The 12,015-nt window shown below is 37.3% G+C and overlaps 2 protein-coding genes across 12 annotated transcripts in view; both read left to right on the forward strand.

The window, feature by feature from the left end:
• The window catches only part of tcf12 (transcription factor 12), an 81,483-nt gene extending 76,386 nt beyond the window's left edge, over window positions 1-5,097 (forward strand). For 9 of the 10 annotated variants that reach the window (XM_027136956.2, XM_027136957.2, XM_027136961.2 and 6 more), the window contains 5 exons: window positions 870-984; window positions 1,115-1,280; window positions 1,447-1,679; window positions 1,981-2,134; window positions 2,332-5,097. In XM_027136956.2, the coding sequence (XP_026992757.1) occupies window positions 870-984; window positions 1,115-1,280; window positions 1,447-1,679; window positions 1,981-2,123 (657 nt within the window). In that variant the 3' untranslated portion in view covers window positions 2,124-2,134; window positions 2,332-5,097. The remainder of the gene's footprint in view (window positions 1-869; window positions 985-1,114; window positions 1,281-1,446; window positions 1,680-1,980; window positions 2,135-2,331) is intronic. The other variant, XM_047811717.1, reaches the window with a different exon arrangement.
• Window positions 5,098-10,299: 5,202 nt separating this feature from the next.
• Window positions 10,300-12,015, forward strand: part of cgnl1 (cingulin-like 1) — a 30,916-nt gene continuing 29,200 nt past the window's right edge. For both annotated transcript variants that reach the window (XM_027137051.2, XM_047818442.1), the window contains exon 1: window positions 10,300-10,474. The gene's annotated coding sequence lies outside the window, so the exon portion shown is untranslated. The remainder of the gene's footprint in view (window positions 10,475-12,015) is intronic.

Below are 12,015 nucleotides of genomic sequence, written 5' to 3' on the forward strand. Positions count from 1 at the left end.
AAGTGGCCTTTCTGACTGTCTGAAAGGAGACAAATAGCAGAGAGCTGGCAGCAAATCGCTCTGGGTTTAGGTTGCTCTGAAGCAGCCACTCACTGGCTTTCTTGCCAATAGCTTGATCAAATCCAGACACACAAAAAAAGAATCGTTACTAAAACCTGCTGTAATCTGCAGTGGACATGGAAATCCTAAAGACGCTTACTGTTCTGTTTGACAAAAATGGGTTCCAGGATTTGCTCTTTGATGACTGTCATGGTTGTGAAACAGAGGAAGTGCTTTTTTATGAATGTGTGGGTGAAATTTCTGAATGTACACCATCCATTCTTCAATTGGATTAGTCTGGTGGTTCCATTTCCACATCTTAATCAGGCAGTAACCGCAGCTCAGCATCATGTTACAGTTTAAATCCTGTTCACAAAGTACAATGAAAGAAAGTGAAAACTCATTTTTTAACAAGCATTTTGTGAAGGAGATCGATGGAAAACAGTAAGCAAGAACCCATAACACAGAGCAAGACGAAACAGGAAGCATCTCTTTAAATAAACTCTGTGACTGCGTTAGTAGTCATGTTCCTGTGTAGTTCGACAAGAACTCCTGCATGTCATTGTGAGAGTGTGGTTTAGGCTGTAAAGGTCATTCCTTGTACTATGAGCAGCACTCAGTTTTTCAGAGAGGTCATGCGCTACAGTAGGAACAGGAAATCCTGCCGAAGCTCTTTGATGTGGAGTCTCAGACACTATGCATAACCTTTTGGTTTGAACGTAAATGGATTTTCTTCTCTTCTGTTTCATGATGACTTTATGATCAGAAAGAGCCTTGATGTTAAAGTTCTGTTCTGTGGCTCATATTCTCACGGTGATGTGTTCTGACAGGGTCCTGCTCATCGTGAAGAGTCAGTCAGTCTGAATGCAAACCACACAGGGCTGCAGAGCACCCCGGGGCCAACCTCCAGCACCGAGCTTAATCATCAGGCTGACACATTCAGAGGTTCACATGCTTTCAGTTGTAACAATTACAATAAAACCACGACAAGTTTATTACTTGGCAAGCTATATTACCTGTGGTATAAGTGCTGTATAGCTCATAACTATCGTGTATGTGTACACTGTAAACACAGGCCTCGCTGGTAGCTTGGCATCTCAGGTGGCTTCAGCTCTGGAGCTTAAAATTGAGAATCAGGACAAGGACGACATGCATGATAACCACTCGTCTGATGACATCAAGTCTGATGAAGAGAGTGATAAAAGGGATATTAAGACGCCTAGAGGAGGGACTCGAACAAGGTATGTTAAACCCAACTCCCTGTAGCCCACAACGTGTTCCCTTTACTTTAGCTGTGTAAATTCATCTGTGCTTACTCATTGGCAATCATAAACAAGCATATCGTTCCAACGTAGACTTGCTTACTGCCCACCTGACTCCTGCATGTGTTCCTGATTTTCTCCACAGCAGCATTAATGAGGACGAGGATCTGAACCCGGAGCAGAAGGCAGAGCGCGAACGTGAAAGGAGAATGGCTAATAACGCACGAGAGCGGCTGAGAGTCAGAGACATCAATGAGGCATTTAAGGAGCTGGGTCGCATGTGCCAGCTTCATTTGAAGAGTGAGAAGCCCCAGACCAAACTGCTCATCTTACACCAGGCCGTTGCTGTCATTCTCAGCCTGGAGCAGCAAGTCAGGGGTCAGTCACTTTCCCAGCTGTACTACTAAACATTCAATTGATTTGATATTCATAGGGTTCAGTTAATAAAGCTATAATTTCATAGTACAACAGACAGCAGATGTTAACAGTATTGCTAAAGTATACAGAACTCTTGGAAAATTAAACTGAATGTTTGGTCTTATTTAACTTGCATGTAATATAACTTTAATGTAACTTTTAAGAGACAGCAGTTTCCTCCAGAGTGTGGAATTGAGATCAAATAAGGAAAATTCTTACAGACAACATAAGCTTATCGCATGTGTTCATTTTCTCCGTCCAGAGCGGAACCTGAACCCTAAAGCAGCCTGCCTCAAGCGGAGAGAGGAGGAGAAGGTTTCTGGTGTTTCAGGAGAACCGCAGCAGACTCATCCATCCGTTCACCCTGGGCTTACAGACACATCCAACCCCATGGGCCATCTGTGAGCACAAGGCAGGTATGTGCAGTAGGATTAGAGTGACAGCTATGTGCAGTAGGATTAGAGTGACACGTTTTTTTGACGTTTTTTTCTGTATTATACAAGCATCTATCATGCAATGCATATCTTAATTAAGGCAAATTTAAAGATGAAATAAAACAGGTTGTTTGACACTGAACTAATCCCACTCATCATTTCTTTATTTGAACTTTCAGATCAAAGTGATGCAGAGAGAGTGTGTAAGATTGCAATGGTGACCTTGCTTTCTAAGGGCAGACAGGACTCACAGCTTGTGACACAAATTTAAAAAGACAGAGACCACTGCAAGCTAAACTCCAGTCAAGCAACCCTGAGCTCGAAGAAAACTGGCAAACGCCAAACTTCCTCCAAAGTCCAAAATTGTATAGCAAATTTCCGCCCCCAAGAAAAATACTCAACAAAAGCCGAAAGCCCTTCAGCACATATCACTGTCCGCAAAGCAGTGTCACATCTGTACAATCAGAGACTGTCAATGTCCCCCTCCACCCTCCACGTGGAAGTTGCATTGTGCCTAAACTGAATTGACGAATGCATTGTAACAGCAATTGTTTTTTTTTTGTTTGTTTGTTTGGATTTTTGTTTGTTTTTGTTTTTTTGTTTTGTTTTGTTTTTTTCCTATTTATTATGTTACTGATCTATAAAGTCTATGTTTAAAGGGAAAGTCATGACACCGCTTTAAGAAGCTGTTTGGCATTTCAGTAGATCTTCAGTTTGCCAAGTTCTGAGTGATCCTGCTGGAGCAACACCGTGGAAGCGATGCGCTGGGCCGTCGCACAGATTTAAAGCATCCTGCTCAGACGTCACGACCGTGGCGTTTGAAATGAAAACGTACTTCAAAGTCTCATATGTCCTCCCCTTTTTGTCTAGGAAAAAAAAGAATAAGAATTAATATATTATTTATATTTATGATGGATTCATTCCACGATCATCGTCACCACCAGAAATCAAAACTACCTAACGATTCGTGTTTAGTTGTGACACACACAGTTTAGTGCAGTGGACAGATGCGAATGTGGGGGCTTTTTTTTTGTTGTTGTTGGTTTTTTTTGTTGCACCTTCCCCTGTGCAGCAGATGCAAGGCCCGCAATGGCAAACTGGAGCTTTACTGAAAGGTCAGAGGTCAACCAGAGGCTGACACATTATAGTCGTTACTAAATAGTTCAGATCCCGAGAGCAGACCAGTTACTACACCCTAGCATTCCCTGCATACTTCATAGTGTCTTAACGGAAGGAAACGAAGAATTAATCCCGGGTTCTTTGAATTCTTCAGCCATATAGTGTTAAGTGGGAAGAAAATGGCATATTTCCATTTATTGCAGTTTGTTGGTTTTCTGATGTTATGTTATTGGTCTCTGTTTATTTGAACAGCAGTGGTCTTCTACACTTAGCCTCAAGCCGAGTAATTGGACATAGCTAATATCAGACAGAGTAGACTTAAAAACGACGACCATAGCATCACCTGGCCTGAATTGAAGTTTTGCTTGATTTTCTTTCTGTCTACAAAAAAAAAGACAAAAATCACAAAAAAAAAATCATTAAATAACCACAACATTATATGTTTATTTGTAATTGTATACAAAGCATCTTTCTAGGCTTCATAGTAAAGCGTATATTGTCCTGCGTGAAAATAGAAGAAAGATATTCTAAGTTACTTAGGATGGATTTGTCTCTCCCCAAAGCAGTGAAGTACTTGATACTGTGTGTGTGTGTGTGTGTGTGTGTGTGTGTGTGTGTGTGTGTGTGTGTGTGTGTGTGTGTGTGTGTGTGTGTGTGTGTGTGTGTGCGCACGCGCGTGTGTGCGCGATGTCCAAAATTCACACGCTGTGACAAACAAAATCAGCAACCAGGCGAAACCATGAACAAAAGCATTTTTTTATATCATGAATCAGCATCAAGTTTTTGTTTTTTTTCCTGTGTATTGTTTCTTATTGAACATATTTTTGGTCTGATATTCTTGGTTCTTTCTCTTGAGATTCTTTCTTTCTCCCAGCCCCCTTTTGTCTTCCATATGCATGCTCAGCTCCTCAAACAAAACTGCCACATCAGAAAGAAAAAGTCTGAGGAACAAAGAAACTATCGCAGAAATCTAGACTGGAAACCATTTTCTGTCTACAATCCCTCAAACCTTTTCTCTTAGTTTTCCTTTCTTTTTGTCCCTTTTTTAAAATCCTCGTGATATCTATATTCGTCTTTGTGGCCTTGTTATACATTTCAGTATTGAAGAGCTTGTGTTGTTGCTGGCTAAGTTTCGATCGAGGTTCTGTGTCATCTTTTTATTAGCTGCCTTGTGTTTTTTTTTTTTGTTTGTTTGTTTTTTCCTCCTGCATTTATTTTCTGCTTTTTGTTCCTTTTGCTCCTCTGTTGGATATGTTAGACTTTGCTGTATGCCATCATGCTTTCCCTCATAAAAAGTATATGAAAAGGATAAAAAAAAAAAAAAACAACAAAAAAAAAACATTTGGCTTATTTTTCACTGTAGTTAGCCTTTTATACAATAATATTGTAAGAACATTTCTTGAATTCTACATATTACTCTTTCTAGATTTTTGAAATCAAAAGTTTTGAGTAAAAATTTTCTTACTTTATTTTACTATATTAGATAGTAAAAAAATGTACGGTTATTTACCATAACCTGTCCACTATTATTGAGAATTTATGAATAGCATCTTAAGAGCATAAAGTAGGATTGTAGCTCGAGGTGTAGTGTGTATGAGGTGTCGTACGAGCTCGATGTTCTATAGGATGTGCTCTGATCTCTGGCTCTAGTCTGCATTGTTGGTGGATGAACAGATTTGTACCCCTGTCCAAATCCAAGGTATTGTCAAACATCAAGAATTTAAGAAACCAGCAGCAAATAAGTAAATTTCTTTTCTGTCTCTTGTAACAGAAAACACAATATGTATATAACATTTATGTAGCAATAAATGTGCCATCTTTTTTAACAAGACTGTACGTGCGTTTATTTCCTTCTCTCGACCTTCCGGTGCTTTTTTTTAGTTGTTGATTGATACCTCATGTATGTTTTGTTTGTATGAGTTGAGTTACAAAAAAAAATGTATTCAGAAAAAAAGGTTTTTATGTATCCAGTCCTGCCACCTCATCCCCTCTTTAGAAGACTTTTCTACAGTGGATTTAGGCCAAATGAAGAACTCCATGCAAGAGCGTGTTTTATACTCTGTAACTGATGATTTTTTTTTTTTTTGGTTTTTTTTTGAAGGCATATCAGTGGACCATTGTAGTCTGTATCAAAAGAAGTACTATGGAGCATATGTTTCTATTTTTAATAAAGTGTGATAGCAGCAAGCCTGCATCCAGTGCCATGTTTTTAAATCTGTCTCGCACACCGCTCCAGTTCTGATGCTTTTAAACTGTTGGAAGAAACTGAATCAGTTCATTTGCTTTTCCTTTTTTTTTTTTAAGTGAGGTGTGAATTAATCTGTCTTTAACGTCATCATGATTACAGTCACCACATCATGAGTATATCAGTGTTGGTCTGGGGTACGATATAAAAAGACAATTCTGATTCATTTATTTCTGTCTCCTTTAAGCTGAGCGGTGATCAGAATGTCCTTGAATATCTTTTTATTTATTCCTTTTTATGGTATAGGGAAGGTGTTGAGAAGCCCAGCTTGTAGAGTTTGTATAGAGTCAAACAGTGTATTACGGACGGGAAATAAAGACCCTGTCTCATTTATGCATGTTTGTGCACTGACATCAGGCCTGGCTGTCCAATTAAAAGACTAAACTGCTTGTCTCACAGGCCCAATACATCTGGCTCACATTAAGTTTCTGTACATGTGAACGCAAGATGTTTTCTTATCACATCCAGGCTGTGTAGATTGGTCTCTCCGCAGGCTCGGCCCTGAAGCCGGAGTTATGCTCAGGAGTACTCGGCGTGTCCAGGTCTGTAAAACCTGTCCTGGAAGTTTGTGCTGTGCTTCTTCCAGTGCGACTGTGGCTTAGAGAGGGTGGGATCACTTTGCCTCATTTCCTCTCTGAGCTTTGTGTGTGTGCTGTTTCCTGACTTTAACATGCCTTTATGTGTTTACTTGCGGTCACCTTGTGAAACAGCCATGTTTTCTGTGAGCGCCGGACCACCGGGCCTGAGCTCTGATGTGTTTGGCTGAGACGAGCCAGACAGCCATCTTGGCTCACGTTGCTGCCTTCTGATCAAGTGCTGCCATGCGCAGGAGCATATCCTTGCTGGACAGTCAGTTTGACTTGGTGATTATTGCTCTTGGCTGGACATTTACATCTATATATTTGGCTAAGACTTTTGATCCAAAACAACTACATTTCAAGCACAAGCCCGAGCAGTCAAGAAGAGGAAAAAGAGCAGAGATTTAAACCATCCAGTCACCTGTACGGCACCTTAACCGCTGAGCTGCTCCTGACCAGATGTCCAGCTCATGTCTAGATTTGTGTATCTTAGTGGATAAATATTTTCTTTCTCAATATATCCTTAAAGTCATCCTAAACCTTTTAAAATCTGTTTTATCATAATAAACATGAGTGCACAGACTTGGCCAAACATTCTTTTAAGCTTTTCAGGGGTGGAAAATGTCATTGGAAAGTCAGTATGTCACTGGAAAGAATTTTAAAATATTAGTTCACTGTGTTCAATTATGTTTTAATATAGAAATACACATTATACACACATGCATCCAACTTTCCTATTCATAGAATAAAGCAATAAGTCGTGTGTGTGTGTGTGTGTGTGTGTGTGTGTGTGTTATACACAGTAAATTGTATCACAGAGAAGAGTGTTCTTAAGTGCAATGTGAAGCTCGCACCTAAAAATCCATTAACTCGTGTTGAAAACAACCTCACAGCCTCACACAGCTTATTGCTTTTAGAAAACAGCAAGCAAAGCTGTGATGAATCCAATGGCGAGCAAAGCTGTATCATTTATCTAATTTTATCATTTGAAATAATTTTTTTTTTTTTATTCTTCTGTCATGCAACATAATCTGTAAACACTAGTCTTTGGTTGTGAACAAACTGTGCAAAAAAATTAAGGCATTTTCTAGAAAGAACAATGGCTTTTTTGATAAAGTTTATTAAATGTGATACATTAATACAGAATTTAATTATTATGGTTGTGGGGTAAGGTGTGTGGCTCAGATTCTGACCAACGAAGGTGCCTGTTATAATCTTTTTCATGCACGTTAATGTGAAACCGTAAAGATGTATTTATTTTTTTTACTCTTTCATGGTCTTACCTCATAAAGCTAATTATTACCCATTCAAAAAAAAATTATACTCATTAAAATAACACTAGTTTTACTCAAGCAGCTTTCTTGAGCAGGCATCACAGTCACATAGGTGTGTTCTTGTAATGATCAGTAATTTAGTGTCTAAATGCATAGCAACAGAATGCAGAGGTTTTCTCTCTTCTAAAATCAAATCTCCAGTAAGCTGATGAGTCGAGCCAGAAACAAAAAACAAATGCTCATAAGCACTTAGTACAATTATTAGTTAATAAAGTTATTATTAATAATGTATTTATTTTCCAATATTTTTTTGGCCTTACTTTTGTTGACTAGTTCAACAAACTGTTTAAACAACAGAAAAAAACACAACTTGACTGAATCTGTCAGTGTGTCTGCATTGTTAGTCTTCATTAACACACACATCGCAAACACAGATTTCTGTATGGTGAAATCTATACTAGTCTTTTGATTAAGACCAAAATCTTTCACTTTTTTTCTTAGCTTAATGTCATTGCATAATGGTTGGTCAATTATAGGTAAGTCTCAGAAGACTATGAAGACTACTTGTTCTAATACTATCTCTGATACATATAAAAATGATTAACAAATAAACGTATAAAATACCTCCAGTATTATGCTATTTTTTCATCTACCTTTACTGGCAAGGTGCATGTGAATTTCAATTCAAATTGTATGTGTAATGAACAAGAACGAGATGGAGTGTTTACTCTGTCATGTTTGTATGGGATAAAAGTAGATGTAATTCATTGATAAACTTTTAAAAGCTTTATTGTTGGGAGGCAGATTGGATCAACTCAAAATCTTCCCCTATCTTAAGTTGTTTATTTTCTTTGCAACAACACACCTGGCTATCTGCTTTCTGCAGGTTTATCAATAAAGGGCAATCACTATCTGAGCTTGTCAGGAATATAAGCAAATTGTCTTTTACCTGTACATAGGTATAGTGGGACATAGGGGGGACATACAATTAAAAATGAATTGATGAATAAAAATTTCTCATTAACCAAATGCTGAAGATCTTTATTGTATCTACTTTGATAACTCACAAATAAGGAAAACTCTAGTTACTCTAGCTTTAGCATCATGCAAACCACATTCTTAAATCAAACTGTTTTGAGTTGTTCACTATCTGACTCAGACTTACTAACCCTGTATGACAAGCACGTGTTGAATGCTTGACTGCATTTGTGGTGAGGGTGGAATTATGTATGCTTTATTTTTGGCTGAACCTTTCCTTCCTGACCAGAGTTAGTAGTTTATGTGTTGGACAAGATTCATGCATCCTCACTCCAAATGGAGAAAGACAGCGCTCTCTACTGAACGCAACTGAACAGGGTTTCCTCCCTGAACAGAAAGCCTATTGTATAACTGTGTAACGCGACCCCAGCACTACAGTTCAGAGCACTGAACACTGTCCTCCCACTCCCATAAACACACACACACACACACACACACACACACACACACACACACACACACACACACACACACACACATAAACACACACACACACACTAAAAATCACAACAAAGCCACAACAAAAGGAGGGTTAAGCTGTATCTATACACAATGTGTTGGCAAGAAAACCTTTAATATTTCTAAATGTCCTTGAATCCATTGCCATAAAGCAACTGAAGTCTCAAATGCAAGACAAGTGTATGTGTATCTCAAATGTATGTTTCTCTTGAAAATATAAAACCTTAAATAAATAGATCAGAGTTGTGAGATGCTCTGATCTTGCTATTTATCTAAGAAGTTATAACTTTACCTGAACTTACCAATCACACAGTGATACAGAGTGCAAAATAACTGAATTGGAAAAACACAGAAACAAACAAAAACAAAAACAAACAAAAAAAACACCGGAGTACTGATTTACATGCAATCGTGTAAACAGAGTCACTAGATGGAGCTGTCGGTCTTAAATCGTGTCAGGCATTAAAGACTTCACATTTATGTTGATGAACATTAGAATGCTGTAATACTTAGTAATAAATGATGATAGACTGTAGTAGCCTGATATTATACTATAATATTTATTGTAATTGTAGGGATATGTAGGTGAGGCAGAAACCTACTAAGGTTAACAGAAAGAGGTATTAAAGTGAAACAGAAACTAGTACATCCTCATTAACTCACACCATCAACTCTCAGGTTTTAATCTTAGTTATTAAGTGACACTTAATTATTATATAATATAATATAATTATTATTATTAAAATTATTATAGTTAGTTTTTCGATGTAAGTCAAGTGAAAAGTAAAATTCCGTTATATGCATATATCTTGTGTTTTATTGTGCTGTATGTTGTTGTGCTCAATCTAGATGTGTTAACACAACGACAACAACAACAATAATAATAATAGTAATAATAATAATAATGATGATGATAATAGTAACATTATCATCATCATTATTATTATTATTATTATTATTACTACTACTACTACTACTAATAATAATAACAACAACAACAACAACAACAACAACAATAATAATAATAATAATAATAATTTTGAATGCATTATTAATATTTATTTCTTTTAGAAATTACATTTAGTGCAATTAACGCAGTGACTATTTAAATCGTCATTTTATGGACATTTTTTTTCATAAGAGGAAAATCTCGCTCGCCTTGTTAAGTCGTTGCCTTGGTAACAGATCGTTTGCAATGCCAACAATAAAGCCTCAGTCATTATCTGAGCTTTTCAGGAATCCCATAAGATTGACAGAGTGGGCGGGGTTATGAACAGTACCGGTGAAGAGGGCGGGGCTTATCGTGTCTCGTTTATCCTGCTGGTGATAGAAGTTAGATGATTATTCTCGGGGCGTGGGGGGGGGGGGGGGGGAGAGAAAGCATGAAGTGGGCGGGGTCAGTGCTTGTTTTAGGGGAGGAGTTTAAAGCTCTAGTGCGTAGTTGTTGCTTTAAGTCGAACTGACCCTGAATACAAAACCTAAGCAATAAGTTTGACTTTGAAACAGTCAGTGGAGCATGGGCTTGTGTTTCCCTCCTGTGATTATTATTATTATTACAAGCTGATAAAGCCCCAAAGTGCGTGTTCTGCGTGTTCAGTCACTTCTATAGGTAAGTTTGGTCTAACGTTAAAGTGTTTTTAATTCTATTTTAACTTGTTTCTGATGATCCTGAGCGTGGGAACTTTATTACTCAGCAGTCGAGGCAGGAGATTTATTTTACAACAACCTCAGAAAGTTAGTCAAACTGTGTGGAAACTGGAGAAAGTGAAGCAGAATTTATTTCTTAACTTTTTTTTATTTATAAACTCTAATCAAATTTATGCAGCACGTGTAGCACCTGTTATCAGCATCTTGTAGAAGTTTTGGATCTGGTCACATTTTAGTGCATCGAGCATCAAAGATTTAATTCTATTTCTCTTTTATAGGTAGAATAATTGTGTTAAATAACGTTATTTGTCACCTATAGAATGCTTCATTAACAAACTGGACGTAAAAATAAGTAGAAGTTATAAAAACACTAAAGAGCTAAAAGTTGATCCGAGGAAGTCGGAGAGAAACTTCAGGTGTTAACACAGTCAGTTACTTTAACACTGAGCTTTTTGTTCAAGAAACAGAACATACCAGTTTATTTACTTTTGCCTGTATGTAAACCTTCTGCTTAACTGATCAAGATCAATTATAAGATACTGAAGCTTTCTACCTTTTAGGTGAGGAAATGTGTGCAGCTTTCTGCTAGATAGGTTTTGTCCATTTGTAAGAAATGTAAAATATGACCACAAATTGATCCTGTTGATACTAAACTGCTCATTTGACTGATGTATATTTTTTGATAACCTTAGAATTGCAAACAGTTGCTCATTCAAATGCATGTCTAAGAGCATCACAAAGTAGAACAAGCAGAAATTTTAAACTATAAAGAGTTTAAGATAACTCCATCTTAGATATATAATATATACATCAATTATGCATTTCATCAATCAATATCTACATTTGCTTGTTTTATGTATAACTGTTATGCAGTTTGCTATTAAATAAATTAGAAAAAAAATATTTAAGCTGGAGTTAATGCCTTTTGGGCATTAAATAACAAATGAAACATCTCATTTTATTTGCCTCTTTGCTTTGTGAAGGTGATAGACACGTGGGCACATATGGATAGCTGTGGCTTATTGTGTAGCACGAGGACATCAGGGAAAATGATTAATTGTTACGATTCTTATGAACATCTACGCTGATGAATTTGATTGGATGCTAAATTTCAAGCGGTTGCTCGTTCAAATGCAAGTCTAAGAGCATCACAAGGTCAACAAGTAGAAACTTTAACCTACAAAGAGTTAGTTTAAAAAGATAAGATTGGCCTTCAGTTTCATTCCATTTGAAAATGAATGACCAGCACAACCATAATCCCCTTCTCTCCATCCAGAAAGGAATAGGAATGCAGGGTGTTAACGATTAGTGACATGAACTTATAAAGTTATGAGCACCTTTTTAGTTGCTTCTGAAATCTCTTCATTCTTATGATTAACTAAAAAAGGCCAAACAGACCATACTGTCTGTGACGTCACATCCATTTAGTTTATAGCTGAAAACTTCGCTTTATCAGTAATATGTCCATTTTAAATGTATGTTTGAAGTATATGCACTGACCTG

This window comes from Tachysurus fulvidraco, chromosome 1 (assembly GCF_022655615.1).
Source record: "Tachysurus fulvidraco isolate hzauxx_2018 chromosome 1, HZAU_PFXX_2.0, whole genome shotgun sequence".
Classification (NCBI taxonomy): domain Eukaryota; kingdom Metazoa; phylum Chordata; class Actinopteri; order Siluriformes; family Bagridae; genus Tachysurus; species Tachysurus fulvidraco.